We start from the raw sequence: 25,112 nt of genomic DNA, 5'->3' as shown, positions 1-25,112 counted from the left end.
TGATCATAAACATAACAAGGATAAGGGAACTGATGAATGTAGGCACCTGGTTCAACAACATCATGGCCCACCTGCGTGTCAATGATGGCTCTTTCAATAATATCCTGGCAAAAAACAAAAAATACTTATTTTCAAATGGAAAAACAAATAGAATACATATATCTCTAAAACTTCACTGAGAAGATTTTATAAACTGATTTGTGATAATTTAAGGAAAATATAACCTCATAGGAATTTATAATTAAAGAAACTATATATGAAAAAAAAGTAATCCAGTTGCTCTTAAGTATTTAACAAAAAGTTAAGTTAATGAAGCACTGCAATTAAAAAGCTAAATTTCATGACACATTTTAAAACTGAATAGATATTAATTTATTTTGATATATCTATTAGCCTTTGAGTTATATAAAACAAATTATAATAAATTGAATTTATAACAGAATTTTGAAGAGATCTAAGTCAACTTCTTTAAAGAGAGATGAAACCAAAAGTAAAATTTTTGAAGAACCAATCATAAGTTACAAAAATAAGTGTTTTGGATACCATTGTATCAAAACTTACCTGAAATACAACCATTCTATAAATCCCAACTTTAGTACAAAGAATAAAGCAATCACAATGAAACATCATGTCAACTAACAGATGCAATATGGTGACCAAACTGATTAGAATTCATTTAAACTAAAAGTCGTGACAAGTGAAGAACATGGGCTCAGTGACCTAATATTAATCAAATCTGGTCAATGCAAAATGGATAATTTCCATATTTTTTTTTATTAATTCTCAAGTTGTTTTCATTTCTTCACAACATATGTAATTTAAGTTGGAATTAGTAAAATTCCTAAGTTGTTTCCCCTCTTCCATGGGCTGATTTTATTAGCATTAGCCATTTCCCTCTCCTCACAGGAAAGTAATTGTGATTAATTTTATTTCCATTTTTTCCACCATTATGTTGCATGTGGGTGGGTGGTGGGGTGCACCTAGATAATTTCACTCAATCATAAAAATTAACAAACTTACCTGAATCCACACAAATCCAAATTGGTAATAAGATTGCTTTGTAGGGCCAGGTCCTGGATACCAATATCGACTTCGGACTAATTTGGTTGTGGGAGTAAACGAAGCATTTTGTCGGATTTTATATCTTATGTGAGGAGGGAGGCTTCCATCAGGATGAATGTTTTCAAATAACACACCTTAAAAGAGAAGTATATTTTTTTTTAAAATTATTTTTCCACTTTTACACTCGACAAGTTAATAAAAATTATTAAAGAGACATTTGGTGCTTGTATATTGTCTAAGAAAAGCTCTTATAAATTTACCCTAATACTTATGTAGATGTCAGTAATTTAAATGCAAATCCATTAAAAATACTTTTCTCAAATATTTTTTTTTAAAAATATCTTTTCACAAATTTTTATCAAAATAATTCTTTCTCACAAATTTTTATTAAAAATATGTTTTTTCACATATATTTTTAGGTCTTGGGAAGGCAGCAAGCTGGCAGATCTGAAGTCAACACTGCCTTTCATCCTTTAGGGGTTGATGAAATAAGTAGCAGTTGAGCAGTGATGTCTATGTAATAGACCCTCTCATAAAAATTACTGGCCTTGTGTGAAAATTAGAAAGAATTTTAGGTGTTGCACAAAGTTAGAAAATAAAAACTGCAGATAAATCAAGCAAACTTACTGGCAAAAACACTGACATTGTCATGGTAAGCCTCATTAAATACATAGTCAACTAGTTTCTGTTCGTCAGAAAATCCCTGAAATACATTAAGGCTAATACCAGACAGCATGGCACGCCAACTGCAAGCTGCATTGTCTATATTGCTCAGTTGAAGCAGAAAAAATTCTGGAGTAGGAATAGAGATATTTAAGAATTTGTCAATTCTTGAGTCTGTACGTAATAACATTGCCAATGTCTTACGTCTCTTTAAATCTTGTTGAATCTGAAATGAAATGAACATAATCTTGTAATTCATTGAAAATATATAATAACTTCTTCCTTACTATCACCATTATCATTATTAAAGTAAATAGAATAAATAGTCAAAAAAGACTGTTGTAATATTTAATTATCTTGCTTTCAAATCCTGTTAGATTATTCCTCAGCAATAATTAAAATAAGTAGCAATAATATACTGGAATCAATTTAAATTGATTATATATGTCCCTTACAAATTTTTGGTCTTGTGCTAAAGCTATAGATTATTATTACTACTACTACTACTACTACTCGGCAATGCAGAGAAGTCAAAAAGAAAAAAACCAGATTAGATATCGTATAAAAATATATAAATACAGATAGTTATTAGTAAAAATAAAATGACTAAATTTTAATAATTTTAAATTAATTTGAAAAGTAATGTTACTACCATTTTGAACTCCAGGAAGAGCCTCCTCCAGCTGGTTATCAATGCAATCTGCACCTAATGTATACTGCAAGCAAGGTAGCAAACCCCCAGCATCTTCTAGCAACGACTGGATCACTAGACCACATGGTTGCAGGTTGTTTGTACCCATTGTCAGGGGTGAACATTCATCCACTAGAGACAGCAATAATTCACTCCAGCTCGCAATATATAGAGAACCAAGCAGCTAAAAATGGTAGTAACGTCGATTCCTATGGAACAGCCATACTGATGTGGTGATAAACATTATTTCTACTACTTTCATCTCTTCTAAAGATTTTCTAACGAGTTACAAATTAATATGCTACATGAAATAATTTGGTTATCTGGAAAATAATAAACCCTTCTAAAGGAATTTCTCTGAGCCATAGTGCCCCGTATATGACTAAAAGACATCCCCAGGTGGTGCTATTAAGTTAGACATGGCCTGGGCCTATACTGGCCAAAACCTATCAAAGTTATACTCTACAAAAGCCTTGCCCCAGCATGGCCACAGCCTTAGGGCTGAAATATGTAAAAGAGTAAGACAATATTCCAGTGTGGATTGGAAATTAGATAAGTGACAGGAGATCAAACTTTGGTAATTCAATAAGAAATAAGTTTTATTGTATATTGGTGAAGACATTAAACTGCATCCAATAGTGAGCCTGCAGTTCAAGAGTTCAGGAGCTTGAGGAAGAATGGGGTTATTCCTTAATCATCACTACTCTGAGGTCCTCTTTGGCCTAGGATGATAGTATTTGTTAAGGGCCCCAGTTATGAATTAAATAGCAGAAGATGGTCCTGCAGCTAAGATATACAAGACTCAGAGAAGGGCTGGCCCCTATACATATGACAGGCTCATCAATGAGTGGACATGTTTTAATACTGTACAAACTAGTACCTTACCCAAGGATTACATAAACCCTATACCACAAGGATTAAGCTCAGGGAAAGCAGGAGACTAGCAGAGTGAACTGTAAATGAACCAGCAGATTTTTCTCCCTTAAAATATTCAATAATCTTCCAACTTTCGAATGGAGATCTATGAATGCTGATGTAAAATAGACAAAGCACCAAGAGAGGTTGGAGTGGGGAAAGAGAGAGAGGGAGTGGGGAGAGGGAGTGGGGAGAGAAAGGGAGTAGGGAAAGAGAGGGAATGGAGAAACAGAGGGGATGGGGAAAGCAAGAGAGAGAGGATGGAGAAAGTGAAAGAGGGGGGATAGGGAAAGCGAGAGAGGGGATGGGGAAAGAGATGGGGTGGGGTGAGGAGAGAGGAGACAGGGAAGGAGGGGGTGGGGAGAGGAGGGTGGGGGTGGGGGTAAGAGAGGGGAATGGGGAAGAAAGAGGGGCTGGGAGAAAAGAGCAAAAGAAGGAAGCAGAGAGGGGAGGAAGGGAAGAGAGAGAGAGAGAGAGAGAGAGAGAGAGAGAGTAATCGTTTCATCATTCTATCACAATCTAAAAAATATTTCAGAGAAACATTTCTTTCATTCCAGATCAATGTACAGAACAACCAAAAAAAAGGGATAACAGGGACAAAATACCAAATGAATATCAGACACCATCTGATGACACCAATTTCTGGTCAAGGTTGCATTCACCCAAGTTGATTCAAAAAGAAGCAGTCTTCTTTTAGATGCAGTCATTCACAAACTTTAGAAAGTCAATGTCAACAGATCTATGTAAAAACTGTATCACTAACTATAAATAACACAAGAAACAATTATTTTGTTAATTACAGACATATGACATCAGTTATCAATGACACATGCTTAGGTATTTATAAATACATTAAAAAATGTAAATCTGTTAACACAATTTGCTTTAGGGTCAAAACACAGCTCATAAACCAATTTACTTCAAATGTGAATAACTGGTGACAAAAATGGTTTCATTGTAAAGTTCTATTATTCATTTCAATAAGTAATGGTATTAATATTCATAAAGGCATTTAATCTCTAAGTGAAGATAAAACAGTTTGAATTGAGAATCTAATTCATGATTTTATTTCACTATAAATTTGTCGCTACAACATTGACCAGGATTTAAGTATGAACAATGATGTCATCTAAACACAATGTCCTTTTTGGCACTGGAGAAACAATTATGATTTCACAAATATCCAGTATCTAAAATAACTTGCCAACTTAATTTACAAAGTAATTAGCTTATGCTAAAGCTATGAACTCAAAATACAAATGATGAAATAATGCAATGAATATTCTCTTCCTATTTCTCTATGGTACTCTCCAGCATCTCCTTTATGCCCCTCGTCCTCTACAATCTCCCCACAGCACTCCTCATCATTTCCCCTCTGATCCATCCCCACTAACCCTAACATCTATCTTTCCTCCTGTGACTTTCTGAAAATTCCTCTCCCCCTTAGGCTATTGCTCCCTTCCTGTCCTTATCAAACATTTTTTTCCATACTCACTCATCACCAGCCCCTTACAGCTTTTAATGCTATCCAGCCTTATTTCTCAATAACCCTTGACACTAATCCCTTCTCTCCTCTACCATACTCTCCCTTTATCATTCCCTCAACCCCCACCCACTTACAATCATCACCCATTCTCTTCTATTCCCCTTCAATTAGGACGTAACCATACAAATTATGAGAATCATTACTAGTTCTGGTGACACTAAAAAGCATTGTCACTGTAAAAGTGGTTGGTATTAAAAAGGGTACCCAGCCATAGAAACCATACCAAAGTAGACACTGGAGCATGATGTAGCCCTCTGACTCATAAAACCATGTCAAAGTATCCTCTACCATGCCAGCTTGAAAGCCAGATGTCATGTGATGATGAATCAAATATTCCGAGTATTTGATAAAGTGATCAATATCAGTTGTATTATAGTGATCAGTAGTGATATAGAGCTTCTACTCCAGACAGGAGCTGCATGTACATGCATGTACACTGTATGCCAGATCAGATGATCCCAAAAGAACTTCTGTATGCACAAGAGCAAAAGGGACATGAAGTCATTTGATCTGGATGTCCTGGGGTGAGAGGAGGTTGCAAATGATTGCTGACACTGGAGACAAATACTGCGAAAGGTGATAAAATGAGCAGAACAAGAACTTGCATTTGATTGATGAGGAAACCAATGGTGTCGGCAGGGAGCTCCTTCCAATGCTGTCACTGCATGCATGACTGCCACTCCCATGTGAGCCTGTGCAGCTATAACCGATGCTGCACCCCATCAGCAGCTGACATGATTTTTTTTGGGTGCAGATCCATGGCCTCTTGAGACTGACGGATGCCTACTACTACTACTGCTGCTACTACAATACCACCACCACCAATGATGTAGTGAAATTTAATAGGCAACCAAATGTGTATTTTGAGACACCTCAAGCCTAATAAAATAAATCTAGATTTATAGTTTTTTTTTTCTTTGTAATTGTAAAGAATATCTTTCATTAAATCAACTTAAATAATTTTGGAGACTCCATGTAAAGAGTGCCTGTGCTGGTGTTGCATAAAGAGCACTCATGCCAGTTCCACATAAAAGCACCAGTATTGATGCCATGTAAAAAGGACCCAGTACACACTGTACAGTGATTGACATTTGGAAGGGCATCCAGCTGTAGAACAAATAATTGAAATCTGGTGCAGCTCTCCAGCTAGTCAACTCCTATCAAACTGTCCAACACATGACAGCATGGAAAGCAGACATTTAATGATGATGATTATCATCATCATAGTTTCCATGCCTTTTTTTTTCATGCAGTAAAGGTTGAACTAGACTTTGTAAGACAGTATTCTATGGTGAGATGGCCTTATTGAGGCCAACCTCCCTCTCTCTCTTTCGGAGAGGCACTGAGCAGCTATACGCACATATACACACACGGCAGTAACTTCCACCTACCGAATTCAATCACAAAGCTCCGGTCAGCTCGGGGCTATAGTGGAAGACACCTACCAAAGTGCCACGCAGTGGGACTGAACCCGAAACCATGTAGCTACAAAGCAAGCTCCCTAACCACCATCTCTCTCTATTCCACTTATATATTCACATGCTGTAACTGCTTTGATGTCATGCATTATTTATGTGAGACACAAACACCACCACTGCCCAAGTGGTGTCAATCGCAAAGACATACAGAGAAACACTACCACACACATATTTATATGCAATGGGCTTCTATACAGTTTCTACTGACTAAATTCACTCACAAGGCAATTGCCAAAGCAAGGCTATTGCAGTAAACAAGGTGTCAAGTAATGGGATTGACTCTGAAACCACATGGTTGTAGAGCAAGTTTCTGAACCACACAGCTGCACCTATTTTATATCTTTTACTGGTTTCAGTCTTTAGACTGTAGCCATGCTTGAGCACCACCTTGAAGGATTTTAATCAAATGAATTGATTCCAGTACTTATTTTTAAAGCCTTATTCCATTGGTTTCTTTTGCCAAACTGCTAAGTTACAGGGACATAAACACACCAACACCAGTTGTCAAGCGGTAGTGGGTGACAAACACAAAGACACACACACTTTATAATCATCATCATCATCATTTAACGTCTGTTGTCCATGCTGGCATGGTTTGGATGGTTTGATCAGGGTTGGTAAGCTGGAAGGCTGCACCAAACTCCTGTCTGGTTTGGCATGGTTTTCTACAGCTGAGAGTGTAATGGTTGTTTTTACATGCCATTTGCATGACACCAGTATCTACCATGACTGCAATTTTGCTCAACTTGATGTGTCTTCTTCCCAAGCACAACATAATGCCAATGGTCTTGGTCATTGCCTCCATGAGGCCCAACACTTGAAAGGAACTCAACCACTTTACCTCCGTGAGGCACACACACACACACACACACACACACACAATAGAGTTCTTTGTTTCCATCTACCAAACCCAGTCACAAGGCTTTGGTCAGCTTGAGGCTATAGTAGAAGACACTTGCCCAAGGCGGCATGTGGTGGCATTGGAGGCTGAGCCCAGAACCAAGTGGCTGAGAAGCAAGCTTCTTCCCATACACAAATATGCAAATCAACTAAATTCATTCTTGAATAAACAAAAAAAGTGTTACATTTATAGTTTAAAGAACTTAAATAATTGAAAAAAGAAATTTCAAATATTTAACCATTATTAGGAATTCTTTTCAAGCGCCTCAATATAGTCACTAAGCCTGCTAAAAATAAGAGGAAATATTCCTACCATTTAAAAAAAAAAGATATCTTTTGTATACCAAAATCCTAAATGCAGTTGTTGACAAAAAAAATGTCAACTGCTGGAATACAGTTGACCCTGTATTTACTGAAGCAAGACAAGTAATTATTTGAATGCAGTGAAATATTTTGTTTTTATATTTGTTTTTATTTTTGAGTTTTAATGACAAAATGCTAAGTTATAATAAACAATACCTCTCTGATTGAGTCCAAATGCTCAGCTGTTTCATTGCGTGACAGATAGAGGCGGAGTTCCTCTGAAATATTCAGCCATTTTTCAGCATACTCACTAATGCGATCTAACAGAGCAAATGTTTGGTTAGCCTGAAATAATATAGAAGTGAAAATTTATGTTGAGAAAAAAAAAACCCCAAAAATTATAACAATATTAGAATGTCTATTTTATATATTGCCTACATAAGAAAAATACTATTATGCCAATAATAAAAATAAAAGGACAAACTGAGTGATGCAACTAATTTCTATTCCCTTTATTACATACAACTGTTTAACCAAATTTATATTCTACTGTTAAGGGGAAGCCAAATGTATCAACGCTAGTGCTCAATTAATACTTATTTTATCAACCCCATGATATCACTTGAAAAGGAAAGTGAGAGTGGAGAGGCAAGTTTTGTCTAGCAAATGTTTCAAAAAAAGATGGGTGAATGTAGCAAGGATGGCACATATGAATGACCAAGCCACCTTGAGCATAATCCTATGAACTTGGAAAAATTTAAAACAGAGTTACTTACTTGCAAATAAATGTGTTAACATGTGACATTATTGACCGAGGTTACTGTGGTCTTTTCCATAGGCTTTTCTTTCCACGGATAAACCTTATCTGTTTCCCCCCTTTACACTTTACATCATGACATATTTCTGTGATACACGATCCCTATTGATCGTTTTTTTTATTTTACGATCCCTTTTGATCGAAAACCTACCCCACCTTTTTTTCCTCCCCAAAAAGAAAAGCTCTACTTTGTAATTTGTCCCCTCTGTGTTCAGCCCTGTGTGGCTAATAAAGAAACATATTTTATCAACCCCAAAAGGATGAAAGGCAAAGTTAACTTTGACAGCATTTGAACTAATAAAGTGAAGAGCCAGAGGAAATGCTAACCATTTTGTCCAGTATAGTAACAAGTTTGTCAGTTTGCACCAAACATTTATATTAAAAATGAAAATATATATCAAATGCAATTTTTTTTTTTTTTTACATAATTTATTTACAATGAAAATTGCAAATAATCCATATTCTAATTGGAATTCATAAAATATACAATTGTATTACAACCTTAAGATATCATGTTATATTCCTGTAATAATAAAGTGCGGGGTGGGTGTGTGCGCACACGTGCTGTCCAGGAATATATTAAATGGTAAATTAAAAGCACATTTACAGTCAGAATATTGTCAAGATTGTTATATTCTGTTTTCCTTTATATCTTTTCAATTTTTTATGCTATACATGACCATTTCACTATTCCATATAACTAATTTACTAAATAAACATGTATAAAATCTGTTGTAATTCAAATGTTCTAATAATTTAAGAGACAGCAAACTGTCAATAAGGAATATGAAACCGGAAAATAGAAGGCTACCTGTCTAATGACATTGTCAGCAGATGTGTTAGCAGGAGCATAGAGTACTTTTGGATTGCTGTATAGAACATGGACAAGAATACCAATGTTATGTTGTTGAGTAATAGACATTCCAAGGTCATCTGTAAAATAATAATAATTGGATTTATTGACACCAACACTTGATAGTCATGCAAGAAGTTCCTATAAAGATATGAATGAATTTTAGAATTTCTAACAGCTGAAAGCTAAGAGAACTATGAGTTCACTGTGTACAGTGCTCCAGTGCACTACAATTCATCAAAAAAGGATGTTTCGGATAGAGTTTGAGGCACATTTTCTCTGGCTGTATGTCCTTTCTGACACCAGCTCTTAGCTGTTTCCAAGTAAAGCAATATTTTCTCATGCCATGTATGTTTTTACAGAATATTGAAAATGAATGACATTTATTCATGGCAATCTTCCAATGTCAAAACAAGAACAAAATACATGAACACATGTACACACACAATCAAAACAGGCTTTTTTCAGCTTCTGTCTACCAAATCCACTCACAGTCCAAGATTATAATAGAAAACACTTGTTCAACGTGTCACACAGTAGGACTGAACTTGAAAGCATGTGGTTGAGAAGTAAACTTCTTAACTACACACTAGTGTGGTAGTTTATAATAAAGGACAAAGGTGGGTTAAAGGAAGTATAATTTGAAACAAGATAAATAAAAAAACAAAAAAGAAATATAGACCAATCTTAAACGACTCTTTTAAAGGAATATTACCAAGGTTCATATTGCGAATATCATCTTCCCATTTATCTTTTGGGATGTTGGTATCATGGCCACATATAGTCTTCTGCATTGATGTCCAGATCTTCAGAAGGCCAATATACCGATCTTTATTGTTTGTTTTAGAATCTGTGTTTGAAGGAGCTGAATTTGATGTTGCACTACCCTAAAATAGGAAATAAAGAGTATAGTTTCATGAAATAAATTTCATGTTCTATATATTTTAGTTGTTCATGGTTATGAGAAGAAAATAAGGAAAATAAATTTGATTATATTTTCTTCAAATAATAGTGCTCTCATATCAAATTTATTTATTTTGTTTTTAAGCTCTATTTATTTATATAATATAGCTAACAAACAAACTGTTTTATTTCAAATATTAATTTCCCTTATTTATATAAGCACACATATGTGTAAACTTCTTTTTATCAACAAGTGTCTCTGAAATGACTAATTCTAACATTAGCCTTGACTAGTCTATTCCATCTAGTAGTGATTTATTTCCAAACTGTTAGATGTGTATGTATGAGAAGGAAGAACCTGATATCCACAAGACCTGAAATTCATGTAACTGAAGACAAAAGCAATGGGCAATAATGACAATGAAGTATATGAAACATGAGAAACATTCACATGGCCTGAATTTCACATGACTTGACATTCACATGGTTTGTAAATGTGGGTATTTAACAACTAGATATCTTTCTAAATGCAAGTTATTAAATGAGAGTAGTGTTATACTAATCACATTGTCATGAGTTCAAACCTTACTATAGCGAGAGTGTTATTTAGACAAGGAACAAAACTATTCTCTTCTCATCTGGATGCCCTTAACAGTATTAAGGGCATTCAGTTGCAAAATTTTTGCAATACACGAATGTCTAAATTTGCTAAACTAGACCAGCTATGTCAACTGGAGTAAGGAAAAATATGAAATTATGACAGATACCTTCTCTAATTTACTGAAGCATGTAATGAACATAGGAGGAATATCGTCTGCCACAGAATTTGAGCTATGATTAATAAGGCATAATTCCAACACTTGAGCCAGTCACTGTTTCATTTCAAAATTAGTGCTTGTGCCTCATGCAGATATATTGCAATAAAACATTTTTAGAAATACATTGTAACAAATAAACAAAAAAGAAAACTTCAGAAAAACAAAATTTATACTTTAATAGTTTGTAAGGCATATTAGGAAATCATTCTAATAATTTAATGAATGACAAATGCAGTTTAAAACAAAGGCAGATCAGTTTTAGTTTTAACTTGTATTTGGGATCTATTAATAAATTATGAGAAACATTTGTTAATGACACAAAGTCTTGAACTTGAATGTATTCAGAAGATAGCAATAGCAATTAAAGCTTGTATCATTTAAAGTATATCTGAAATAGTTTAGTTTAAGATTAATTGAAGACAAAGTTAAAGGCAATGGACAACAATGACATTGAAGTATACGAAACATGAAAAACATTTTGAAAAAAATGCAACAAAAACAAAGTAAAGAAAGTATGTACCGGTGGATCCAGCACTGTTGATGCATGACTGTCAGACATATTTAAATTAGTGAAATTATTTGGAACACTTGATGAGGTTTCTGTTCCAGCAGGGAGAAACTGGTCACATGCATCTTGTGGGAGAGAACTGGCTAACATACTCAGCTCATTGAGATTCATTTGAAACATGTAGAATTTCTCCACCTACAGAAATAACAATGAAACAATAAGAGAACACTGCATGTATTGAAACTTGACATTTGAGAAATAATCTCTAAAATAAACAAAAAAAAATAAAAGGGTCCCTATGTTAAAAAAAATTAATATGAAATGTCAAGTCACATAACTTTTTGTTTTGTTCGCTACCATTACTTACATGAAAATTAGATAGGAAATTGAAGGATAAGCAAAGTGGGAATTGAGTTGGATGTAAAGAAAGGGTAGCAATCAACGATCAATGACTTTGATACAAAATTTAAACTTTTCAAACTAAAGCTGTAAAAACATTCACAACTATTCTACTGTTCTGCAATTAAATGATTTTATCCCTTTCTGTGCAACCAATTATTTCTCTCTCTGGGACCACTTCCTTTTGACATTTATCCCTCATTCTTAACATCCCACTCCACAAATATTTTCCATTGATCATCTTTCCTGCATTACCAGTTATCTCTCCCTCTCCTCTGAACCACTTTCTGCCAACACTCATACCTCATTCTTAACACATTCTTAGTGCATCACTCACTACATTACATTCATCCCTATGTAACTGATCTCTTTTACTCTATCACTATGTCTCACCCTCATGCACTCTTGCAAATTTTACCCATTCTTACCCATCACCTCCCTCTCTCTCATTCTTTCTCAATCTACAGTTTTATTACCATTCTGCTACTCTTCGCCCTTGGTGCTGCCAGCCATCACTTCATTTCTTGAGGCACTTTTACTGGCATTTGTCCCTTGTTTTTAACACCTTGCTCAACTCATATTTACCATCAACCACTACTTATTCACCATTCACCCTTACTTGTTTCTCTAACGTTCTCACTTTCATCCCACACTCTTGCAACCTTTACACACCAACCCTTCTTGATCTGTCCTCACTCTCTCTTATTCACCTCATACCTTGAGGGTATGCTGACACCTTGCTACCATGTCTTCATCTCTCTTTTTCAACTCCATTTCAATTACTCCCACCCACATGTAATACAGAGTAATCATCTATTTCCTCTACAGCAACACATCTTCCAAACCTTTATGTCCTACTTAAACTTCTTCTCAACATAAAACTACCTCCCTCTTTACTATGCTTTCACTCAATCAAGGAGGTTTTTAAGTCATATGAATTACATGACAATCTCACTAATGCTGATGCTATGAAAACAATCAGCTAGTGCATTCTGTGAGGTGGTTGGTGTTAGGAAGGTATCCAGTTGTAGAAATCATACCAAAGTAGGCATTGGAGAATAAAGTTTTCTGGCTTGTCAAATCCCTTGTTGAACTCAAGCCAGCATGGAAGACAGATGATGAAAGATTTGTTCTTCAATCTCAGCTTAAGCTATCCTTCTACATGCCTGTGTACATTATGCATAATGAGGCATTCTCCATACTATTCTGCTTCTTGCCATTCAATTATGATGTCTTTTGTTTCAAATACACAGCCCATGACGTAAGATATTATATATTTAAGTACAAACCAATCTGCAAAATTCATTTGAATAATATATTCCATACTCAAATATACCCCATCATTTTCGATAGGTGTTATGCTAGTCATACTATAAAAATGACAAAGAGGCAAGAGAGATTTATTACAAGCATTTAATTTAATTGACATCATCATGTGTGTGTGTTTGTGTATTTTATATATATATATATATATGGAACTGCAAGTGTATTCACAATACTTTCACCTTGCATGGTACTGGTTGAAGCATCTACTAAATGTAAAACATAAAATGGAGAATTACTAATTATTTACAGAAGAAAATAAAACTCAATCATTAAGTAGATACCTTAGTTAAAAAGTCTTTTACTTGGTTTTCTGCTTCAGTAACATTCAAATTGCGAAGATGGAGCTGAAATTAAAAATTAGAGATGTATTTCAGTAAAATAATAAATGGATTTTGATACTTTGATTACAAATTTAAATAATTTGGTTATTTATAGTGAGTGAACATTTAAATTTAAACATCATCTAAGTTATTGACTGAAAAAATAAATAAATAATAAATAAAAGATACTGAGAAGAATTTTAGTGTATACCATCAATTGAAATAGATTTTATAAATTAGTTAATGTTTCCATAAGCCCTTTTTATGCTAGATGGTTCTGAAATTTTCATTATTTTACATGGATGTCTATTCCAATGACAGCAACATGTTAACTAAAGTGAGAGATGTATCAAATTATGAGATTTTCTTAAAGTTATGTAAATGACAAACAAGATTCAACTATAGGTTTGGGGCTCACTAGTCTTTTAGCCACTAGGCCAGAGTAACTCCCAAGATAAAAATAATCCTTTATTTTTATTTACTGAAACTCAATGAAAACATCTGGCATTTTGACTGAAAGATTTGTTTAATGTCTATACTCCTATATATGACTTTAGACATTATATATTATCACAATCTTTTTCAAATGTAAATCAATTGTAGACAGCTTGGCCACTAGATAATAGAAATGTATCAATAAATGCTCTACATTTGCATTACACCAGTTTATATAACATGATATAATAAATATAGGAAATTTAAAAGTCATAAAGGGATGCTTTTCTTCAGAAGTTCTACATTAATATCTCCATGAAGTAAATCATAAGTGAAACCTGAGGACAAATGGAGCTCATTTAAATTCTAATTTTCATACACGTGCATACACACACTTTCAGTCAGATCTCACCATCTACATCAAATGTTTATATCAGAATAAATAATAACTGCACAGTGATGCTTTTTCTAATGTGCAACCAATATCAGCTCACTTGTAACCTTGCATAAAAGTGAACATAATACATCCAATAGATTATACTTGTCTAATTTCCTTCCAGTTAGCACATTCAGTACCCATGTCTCACTACTACACAGGATTGTATTTACACACATTACATGTAGTCTATCTTTTACATAGAGAATGAAACTGTTGCCAACAGCCCCACTGAACATCTTCCAAGAATTAAATTATATAAGAAATTATTTAACAGAAACTATCAACTACAACTAATGACTCAGCTGGATAGTTCATATGCTTCATTTTGTTTGTGCTCCAAAGAGAACTAAGAAAATCTTACAAAGATTTTTGATTATACTTTTTAATCTATAACAAAGCTCAAATCCAAACAGACTATACTCTTTAATAAAATATCTGACAGAAAATACCAAAACATTTTAAAGCTAATGAAAGCATGAAATGTAACAAGATTTACATAAACATTAGCCCTTTATTACACACAAAAGGACATGGTTATGGAAACCTTAACCATTAAAAGACAATTTATCTCTCAGAAAACGAAAGTCAGACTTATGATTGCAACTATAAGAAGCAATAAATATTAGATATCTACTATCAAATGTCATGTACATTATTGCTGTCAGCTGTCCTTTGTATGACTCAACTCGCCAATCTTAGTCACACTATGTAACTAACATTAGCATTTAATTCTCATCTTGAAATTTTCAGTTGAGATGTAAAAGTTAAAATATTACAAACTTATTTTTCTCTACACTTTGCATTGTACAATAGCTTTTATTACCTCCCTATTTGTATTGTTTTCATTTTAAATCATACCACTAAATAATTTTACTGCATGATGGGTCAGAACTCAGATTTTTCAACATTAATAATTTAAAATGAATTCATGCAAGCACAATGACCAAGTAGTTTTTCATTCCAAGAAAGATCTAATCTAAAGTTTACAGTTCTTGAGCACACTTTAGTTGGGATCAGTTTTTACTTTAAATGTACAAAATATTCTCAGTCTCAATTAGGTGTAGAGATAGAAATGCATTTCAAAAATATTTTAATACAATTTTTGTGGACAGCTACATGGTGCAAATTAGTTGTTATTGGTCTTATTGAAACTTGCAACATTTGGCAACATTTTTAAACAATCTTTCTTGAAACCAGAGTTAAAAACTGAAAAGACTATTTGATTACTACCAATAAAATTAAAAACATTACAGAATATGTTAAATTGAAATACTTTTTCAATTGGATTAAAATTACATCAACTTACAATATTCACAATTTCTTCATCTGAGATGTCTGATTTGAGAAGATCAACAAATTTCTGCAGGTCTTCTTTATTTGATTTACAGATTTTCTTTTGAGCATCAATCTGATACAGAAGAATATATTACAAGGCTTTTTAACAGATCCCTTCAATTTTTGTGTTAAAAAAAAAGTTTAAAGAAAGGAACAATCTCTAAGAAACATTTCAGTAATAATAAATAGCTGAGAGGAACATCTCTTGAACAAAATATAACTTTGTTTATCCAGATGAAGAATAAGTACAAAATTAAATATATTGCTCAATATCCAACAAAATGCATGCATTGCAATATATACATATATACACATGAAGAAATTCTCATCTTGAAATAAGAATAATTAGTATGGCCACATAGAAAAGAAACAATCAATATTAAAGATTTTCAATTCAAGAAAATCATTTTACCAAAATTATAGCCACTAAGATTTCTCTTAGGGAACATTTCCTTTTCATACCACTAATACTTTAAGAAAAAAGTAAAGAAAAAATGCCCCCCCCCCCCTGCAAAAAAAGGGGGGAGGGAAGTGGTTTTGAGGTTTGGTCTTGCTCACACTCACAGCAAATAAATTGTAGATGAAGTGTATAGAGTTAGAAACAGTATGTTTTTTCCCACTAGATTATGAAGACATTATGAGGAGTAAGAGAGAATAGTGTTAGCCAGCTTACACAACCACTATTTTATTATTGCTAAATTAATTTAAAGTAACGAAGTTCTTTTAATAGTATGAATTTTCAACCAAAACAGTAAAAAATTAAACTCAAACTTATAGGAAATGTATTTCTAAATTTTAAATGTAAACTTACCAAATATGTGATACTGCTATTGGAACTAGGAGTAAGTATGATTGATGTATTCTGGTAATCACAGGCCACTTTTCTCACTAATGCAGGGGACAGTAGAATCATCTAAAATGAAAAAGAAAGAAAGAAAATTGAATTAAGAAGAAAAAGATTTTAAATATATTTAAATTACATTTAGTTTATATAAATAAACAAACAAACCCAAACAATTTTCTTTTATTATCTTTCTACCACTATTACAGATTTAGAATACAAAATGTGATTTAGTATGTTCTGTAATCATTAGTTTTATGGTTTCCCATACTTTTTCGTTTACTTATCATTTTTAGTCAAAATGGGTGGCAGTGCCCTCAACCCTTTATGGGGCTTCTGAGGCTGATGGGAGGGAGGAAGGTATAACAAATCAGAGACCTGATCTGAATGCTTGCAACAGAGTGAAGTCTGCTAAAGGTATCCAAGATACTTGCTGGTAGTATGGTAAACAAAGCAACAAATTAAGTTTACCAACCAAATAGACTAGTGATTCCCAATCTTTTCACTACCAAGGACCCCCTTTATTTGAGTTTTCCCATGGACTGGACCCCTTTTAATATGCTTATCCTTATATATATTTATGAAATTTTGAATTTAGTCCACAGATCCCCATTACTACCTTTGCAGACCACCAGGGGTCCCTGGACCACAAGTAGGGAACCACTGAAATAGGCTATGGTGAGATTTGAACCCAAAATACAAAGTCAGAAAAATACTGTAAGAAATCCAGTCTGACAGTTCTACCAGTCCATCTCTCTGGTTTTGAGTATATTTATATCAACACTGAAAGGATGCAAGGCAAATTGACTTCAAATATTTGCATGAGTCATCATCATCATTTAATGTCCATTGTCCATGTTGGCATGGGTTGGACAGTTTGACTGGGCTGGCACGCTGGGAGGCTGCACCAGACTCCGATGAACTTAGAAAAGAGAAGCTTTTTACAGTCTCAACCACTAACTTTCACAGTTCCTTTGGACTTTGTAATAACCCTGTTGACATACAATGAAAATATTTTTTATTATGCTGTTTTGCACAATATTTAGCAAGAAATTTTATGGCTACACTGCTTTCTTACAAAAACAAGCACTTTTGAAGACCAGTTTTATTTAACATAACCCTGAGAAACTCTTTTTCAGAACACATGGCCTTCTTTACTTCCTGTTAGCTCGAACTTTTGTAAATGAAGCAAAAGAAAACAGACTTGTGTTTATCAAGGAGACAAGCATTATAAAAGTTCACCTATTTTTAGTTTCTTTACATCTTATTGTAGCTTGTGTGAGAAAATGTCAAAACAGACTCAATGACTTTATTGTGAACAAAAGCAAAATGAACAATTGTCAAACTTTATATCTTTATATAATATACTAGCAGCTAAGCCTGGTTTCACCCGGTCTGTTTGGATGATGTGGCTGTGATCGTCTTCGGTTAAGCATAATCTATAACAGTATTTCTCAACCTTATCATTTTGGGTCCCGTTTCGATTGGAGCCTCCAGATGTATGAAAATTTCCTGACCCCCACCCCCTCCCTATCAGAAAACAGTTTCAGGAGTTGTGAAGAACGAATTTGTATGCAGTCTGTTTCTGAGAGCTATTCTATTGGACCTCTGTCTAATCATTAAAACATTGATTTAATTATGAACATAGAAATTATACATTAATTCCTATTTTTGCAAGCAGTTGTATCTGTAAAAAATTCTGCCTATGATGTAGTTTGAATGAGAAACTGTAAGATTAAGATTATTAACCCCACAAAGAGGTAAAAGAAGAGAAACAGCATAGCAAAAGTTTTGGCTGACTGTCATCCTGTACTCCCCTTGTTGCTAGCAAAATGGTATGTGCCGGCTGTGTGAGCAACTGGTTGTTTTAATGGCAGAACAAACAGGGGAATTCCATTACAAAATGTTTTAATCGATTTTCTTGGTAACTATGGGGGCTAGAAAAAAAAATACAAATCGCATTCCAGTTTATGCACCCGTCTCTACATGTGTGCCATTTTTCACACGAATCCACCCAGCCGTTTGGCTGTGAACCTCAAGACGAGAAAGAATACAACAATTGCCCATGTCCAATTTATATTATAGATTACACACTTTATATTATTGCATCATGATTAGCCTTTCTAAAAGTAAATGGTACTTAGGACCGAGATGGGATGTTATCCTCTAACACAAGTAGAAAATTTTAAATTTCTCTTATAATGAAATCTAATTCTCCACTTACAGTTGCACAATCAGTTCCACATTGTCTGAGCATGTTTAAGTGAAAAAATTAAAGAATTGCTTTTCAGGTAAAAAAAATTAAATATCTAAGAAAAAAAACTACACCAATCACTTGCCATCCAAAATGACTTGGTAGCATGTACCATGCTTTTGTTAATAATTTTAAATGCCTGTGTAGTTGTGATCTGGCACAGACATCCTCTTGGCGTTCCTGCCATTGACCAAACAGATCATTCAGGATATGACAGCTGGCAGGAGAGAGAATTGTGCTAGTACTAGACTAGCCCTTTATCAACTTCAACAAGCTCAAAAGTAATGTTGACTTTAGTGGGATCTGAACTTAGCACAGAATCTAAGAACTCTGCCAATCAACCATCTAAAATGTGTATGATTGAAGGTAGAATGGGAAGTATTAGCATAATTTTTAGGAATGAAAATGTTTTTAACATATCTATACTACATTTGATTGATTTGACCTCTGGTTGTCCTCAAATATCCTATTTTAAATATATGCATCAGACCAGACTGAATTCAGACCAGCAACTTTATTTCTAAACTAATGACAATAGTACACTGCAGCCAAGAGATTTAGTTTAATAAGGTCAATACTTCAACTGTTTCACCATCATAACTCCTCAGTTCAAGGGACAAACACCAACAAATCATCCAGAACATTATAGAACTGCTTATTTTTACTATGCATATCACAGAATGATATAATTACCTTCAAAACCTCTGCTACTTCATAAGGATCAATTTTATCAGATTTTGACACTGGTATTCCAAGAAGCTGGCGCATTACATTGAGCAATGATTCATCAAGTTTTAACTGGGGACTCTCTAGGAGCTCATATAACAAGCCTTGACCAATCATGGAAACTTCAGGAAACATCTCAGCCTTAGGAATCAAATCTTCTGCAGAATGTTCCATCATTTCATAATTTAGATTATTCAATACATTTGCATGTAAAGCTTTAAGAGAATTTTGTTCTGTTGTATTAACATCCCTTTTCTCTCGGATTTTAAATGGTAAGTCCAATGAAGTTCCAAATAAAAGTTCATAGATCTAAATGAGAGAAATATTAAGCATTAGATACAATAAATATTTCCAATCATTCTCAATAGGTTTATAGTCATTGAAAATATTCTGCAAGACATAAAGGCAGCAAAAAAGGTTTTAATATTGTATTAAATAGTAAAACATTCAAGAAGCTTCAAAGTTTGATGCTGACTCAGTTATGAATTAGAAAGATTATGACAATGTATAAATTCTAAAAAGTAAAATGACAACATTGAATGTTTTCGTAACATGTCCTGGCTTTCTGGTCAGTAATTGTTTTGGCTTCTTATGTAAAGGGAAAAACAAATCCTTCTTCAACAAATTAATTCTTAAACTCATGACTACTTATTTGTTTTTCCTAACATACTAAAAATACGATTTCCAGTTTAATCAAGCCATTACAACAGATTCATAGCAGAAGAGTTCTATTGCTCCATACTTGGCACTTTTTATTCAGCATAGAATCAATATGAATGGGTGCTAAACATATTCTCTATTTTCTCCATTTGTAATAAGCTGTACATATTGTCTATAACCGTATTTTCTGGACCTTCTATTTCTTGATTGCTTCATCAGAAATAAATTGCAGAAAGAGGTGTTCCCACTTTTTAGAAATTACATTATGATGATTATATACATTTATGACAAATTGGTTTAGTGGTTCTGCAATACTATTGCATTATTCCATTCTCAATCAGTGAAATATTTATTTCTGAAACCTTATATACCACTATGGTCAAATGAGAATTAGGCAAACTTACCAGATTTTTTCACTATATGTAGTTTAATAAAGCTATTTAAGTATTAACAGCAACATCGTAATTACTTTCTCAATTCATTTATAATGTCTTGGATAATATTGATATCAATTACTTTCTCATAATATTTATAAAGTTTTACAGAAGATATACGGGTAATGATAAGCATAAAATGGAAATTAGATTTTCTTACAGAAAATTACCTTTTTAACATTAACGGAAGCATCCAGGATGCTCTCAGCTTCATTGCTTGTTAATGACATGTTTTGCTCAAGAAAGTGCTCCAATTTATTGGTGTTACTTAACACAGAATTAAGATGAAAATCTGAAAGAAAGAACAAAATGTATAGTAAAAACTTCAAATTGAGGTTTTTATATATATAAATATATATATACACACACACACACACACACACACACACAAACAAACAATTATATGATAAAAATAGATAATTTTTATGAACATAATAATTTTCATTAAATACTTTCTCAGTTTTTGCTATTGATATCACAGAAATAACAGTATAATTGTTTATCCAGATAATTGCTAAAAGCTATTTAAGATGACATTAATAAACTATGAAAAGCTATTTTAATCATGGATTCGAATTTTCTAATAGGCTTTTTAAAATTTATAAAAGACTGCTCAAGCATAAAATATTTCAGATTTCTAAAGTTAATTTAGAAAAGAATGGAAGATTTTGTTAAGAATAAATGTGGGTTATCCCAACCATTGCCAGTTGGTTTCTCTGTAATACCAGTTACCATTCAAATGATCAACTTTGAATAACTTGGTATTTTTAAGTATTAACATTTATAAATGTTGATATTTTAAATTTACTATGTATACTTTTACAATAAAATCATTTTATGTAATAGTAATATAAAACATTAAAAACTAAAGTTAAAATACTAAGTAAACCAAATGTCTTTCTATAATAATTATAAGTTTTAACTGAAATTATAGTGATAATATTCACAAGGGTATATTGTAGAGAAGAATGGGGGTGGGGGCATAAATGATTTGGTAATACATGACAATGAGCATGAAATATATAGTTGATGACAGGACCAAGAGTTTTTATAGGAATAAAACCACCTAGTGTATGATTAGAAGGTTATAGAGAAAGATTTTTGGTAGGCTAAAATTTTCAGGAATAATTTGATAATAAAGCTATTTACCATAATGCCATTGATAAAATTAAGCAAAAACATGTTTAATTCTATTTTTATTTAATCTATTATTAATAGAAAATATCAATAGATTAAATAATGTTAATTGCTAGAAAATACAAATAGTTGTATTGTAATATATGCTTGTACCAATAACAGAAGTCATTTTGAAATACATTAATAATAGTGACAATTAAATGAAAAATCTCTCTTTATATTTACTGTTTTCCTAAACTCAATACACTTCTGAAATTGATTAAAATATTTAGATGAACTTGAGTAATTCTTAAATATTCAGAAATGATTTTTATATGGAAACAAAAAAAAAAAAAATCATTTCGCAGATCAATATAAAATGTTTCTTCAGCTTCCAAAAAAGAAGAATGACAGAATTCTTGAATATTAAAATTTTACACAAGTTCATCTAAATATTTTTAATTATATTTTAACTGATTTCAGTTTATGAAAAAATATTGATTACAATGAATAGGATATTATTGCAGAAGTATAAAAATCAATACAACCAAATCAAAAAATGAAAAGGATTTACACTTTCTTGCAAGAGCTTAACATTGATTTTTATTCTATTAAAATAGAAAATAAATAACAATATTTTCAGATTTTGACATAAGACTAACAGTTTAAAGGGGAGTGGGTAAGTCAATTACATAGATCCCAGTGCTCAACTGGTACTTATTTTATCAGCCTCAAAAGGATGAAAGACATTGGCAAAATTTGAACACAGAACGTAAAAGGTTGAAAGAAATGCCACAACATATTTCTCAACATGTAGTCATTCTGCCAGCTCACTGCTTTAGTAGTAGTAATAATAATTCTTTCTACTGTAGACAGAAATCCTGAAATTTGTGGAGAGGGGATTAGTCATATATTTTGATACAAGTACTCAATTGGTACTTATTAATCCCGAAAGGATGAAAGGCAAAGTTGACCTTGGCAGAATTTAAACTCAGAATGTAAAGATGAAGAATATTTAAGACAATGCTAAGAAAAGAACTGTAGGGATTTACATAAAAGGAATATAAGCAATTGAAACAACAACATGGAATTTAACAAATTCTCCAATTAAAGGGGAAAAACACCACCCAGGGGCAACCAAGGAATCCTGCAGATCTTGAGGCACCTTACTCATCAGGGGTACCATGAAAAGTGTTCCTCCCACCTCCTTACTTAGTCAACTTAGAGCAGGCCTGTTCATTTGGATCATCCTTACCACATTCACCCACTTTCCAACAAATTTACTGGAGAGCAGCACTTCCTTATCAAACCTCACTTTCCTTTTCAAATGGAATTTTAAAAAGTCAATGAGGACTTAACCAAAGAGAAAAGTGTGCCTTCAGTCCTTTCAGTCTTACCCACCACAAAACCTTTCTTGCCATAACCACCAGCAAAACAAAGGAAAAACTGCCTGCTTTTCCCAAACAAAGGAAAGCAACTAGGTAATCTTCAGGATGGAGTAAGCCAACAACCAGATCCATCCTGCATGTGATAGCATCTGTTTGATGTAACTCCACAAATCAGCAATGCTCAAGCATTGTATGAGTGCATGCAGGATGGTTTTGTCACTATGCATGCATCTCAAACAGAAATTGCTAATGATATTACCATACCTGTGGAGTTTATCCCAAACAAGCTAGGATACCACAGTAGCACTGCTAGGTCAAGGATCTCTGGAAATTATCCAGGGTCCCCAGGGTCTAGTCCTCTGGAATAGACCAGCAAGTTGATTTTCTGAATCGTTAACAGTTCCACCAATATATTTTTAATAATACTGATAATACTCCTTTATTATAAGGACAAAGCCTGAATGTTTTTAGGGAAGGGGGCTAATCAATTACATTGACCCCAGTGCTCAACTTTGTACTTATTTTATCAACTACAAACAGAAGAGAGGCAAAGTAGACCTCAACAGAATTTGAACTCAAAACAAAGATGAACAAAATGCTGTTAAGTATTTTGTCTAGTGTGCTAATGATTCTGCCAGCCCACCACCTTAATAATAATAATAATAATAATAATAATAATAATAATAATGTGGTCTGATTTAGATACAAAGCCAGTGATTTTGAGAGGCGGTGGGGTTAGTTAATACTATTGACAACAGCACTTATGGATACAAGAAGAGGGGTGAAATGAAAGGCAAAGTCAATCATGGCAGAATTTGAAATCAGGATGTAAAGAGCCGGAACAAATAACACAAAGTACTTTTTTTCCAATGCTCAAATGATAATCTTCCCTTAGAAAGAGCACAGGTAAGTGCTCCAAGTTGACTGTATAATTATTTACAGCTAGGTAGATAAACATCTCAATTTGTACTCACAACCTATAGACCAAGTGACTGATAATCTAAGCTGTCTGAATTTAACTCATAATTAATACCTTTATTAGTTGACACTAGAAACAAGATCATAGAGAGAAGCAAGAGCTTTGTGTTTCTAGTAATTCAAACAGGTCAATATTGAGAGAGCAGTCTTAACTCAAAAACACACACACATCAAAATACAAATACATCAGTCATAAGAAAAAAAAAATAACAAAAACCAGCAAGCAACATTTTACAATGCAACAGTAGCAAGAACATACAGAAAATAAAGAATAGTGAGATTATAATGATGAAATAGAACTCGAGAACCCAGGTATTTGTAAATTTTCATGGATTTTAATGAAAAGAAAAATATTTAAATATGATATTTCATAGATAGTCACAGCTAGGTAGCTTTTTTTCAGAAAGGTTGTTGGGATTTAGAAACCTGATAGTTAAATCATCATCATCATCATCATCATCATCATCATCATTTAGCGTCCGTTTTCCATGCTAGCATGGGTTGGACGGTTCAACTGGGGTCTGGGGAGCCCGAAGGCTGCACCAGGCCAGTCAGATCTGGCAGTGTTTCTACAGCTGGATGCCCTTCCTAATGCCAACCACTCCGAGAGTGTTGGGTGATTTTATGTGCCACCGACACAGGTGCCAGACGAGGCTGGCGAACGGCCACGCTCGGATGGTGTTTTATGTGCCCCGACACAGGTGCCAGACGAGGCTGGCAGACGGCCACGCTCGGATGGTGTTTTATGTGCCACCGACACAGGTGCCAGATGAGGCTGGCGGACGGCCACGATCGGATGGTGTTTGTTACGTCCCCAAAGCACGGAGGCCAGTCTATGCGGTACTGGCTACGGCCACGTTCGGATGATTTTCTTGTGAGCCACCGGCACTGGTACCACAAAGATACAAATTCCATTTATGTTCATCTATTTTGATTTGTTTTGATTTGATTTGATTTTTGAAAAAATTCATATTTATGAAAAAATATCAAGAGTAATTAACTTA

The 25,112-nt window shown here is 33.6% G+C and overlaps 1 protein-coding gene across 2 annotated transcripts in view; it reads right to left on the bottom strand.

The window, feature by feature from the left end:
* The window catches only part of LOC115224264 (ATP-binding cassette sub-family A member 2), a 211,658-nt gene that overhangs the window by 84,577 nt on the left and 101,969 nt on the right, over positions 1 to 25,112 (bottom strand). For both annotated transcript variants that reach the window (XM_029795078.2, XM_036515271.1), the window contains 12 exons: positions 20,797 to 20,918; positions 19,500 to 19,841; positions 16,523 to 16,624; positions 15,683 to 15,784; positions 13,464 to 13,526; positions 11,470 to 11,652; positions 9,944 to 10,115; positions 9,187 to 9,308; positions 7,775 to 7,903; positions 1,690 to 1,951; positions 1,021 to 1,196; positions 1 to 104 (listed from right to left, as the gene is read on the bottom strand). In XM_029795078.2, the coding sequence (XP_029650938.1) occupies positions 1 to 104; positions 1,021 to 1,196; positions 1,690 to 1,951; positions 7,775 to 7,903; positions 9,187 to 9,308; positions 9,944 to 10,115; positions 11,470 to 11,652; positions 13,464 to 13,526; positions 15,683 to 15,784; positions 16,523 to 16,624; positions 19,500 to 19,841; positions 20,797 to 20,918 (1,879 nt within the window). The remainder of the gene's footprint in view (positions 105 to 1,020; positions 1,197 to 1,689; positions 1,952 to 7,774; positions 7,904 to 9,186; positions 9,309 to 9,943; positions 10,116 to 11,469; positions 11,653 to 13,463; positions 13,527 to 15,682; positions 15,785 to 16,522; positions 16,625 to 19,499; positions 19,842 to 20,796; positions 20,919 to 25,112) is intronic.

The sequence above is a fragment of the Octopus sinensis genome, linkage group LG2 (assembly GCF_006345805.1).
Source record: "Octopus sinensis linkage group LG2, ASM634580v1, whole genome shotgun sequence".
NCBI classification, from domain to species: domain Eukaryota; kingdom Metazoa; phylum Mollusca; class Cephalopoda; order Octopoda; family Octopodidae; genus Octopus; species Octopus sinensis.
The sequence above is the reverse complement of the archived record's forward strand: the minus strand, read 5'-3'. Positions and strand labels throughout refer to the sequence as shown.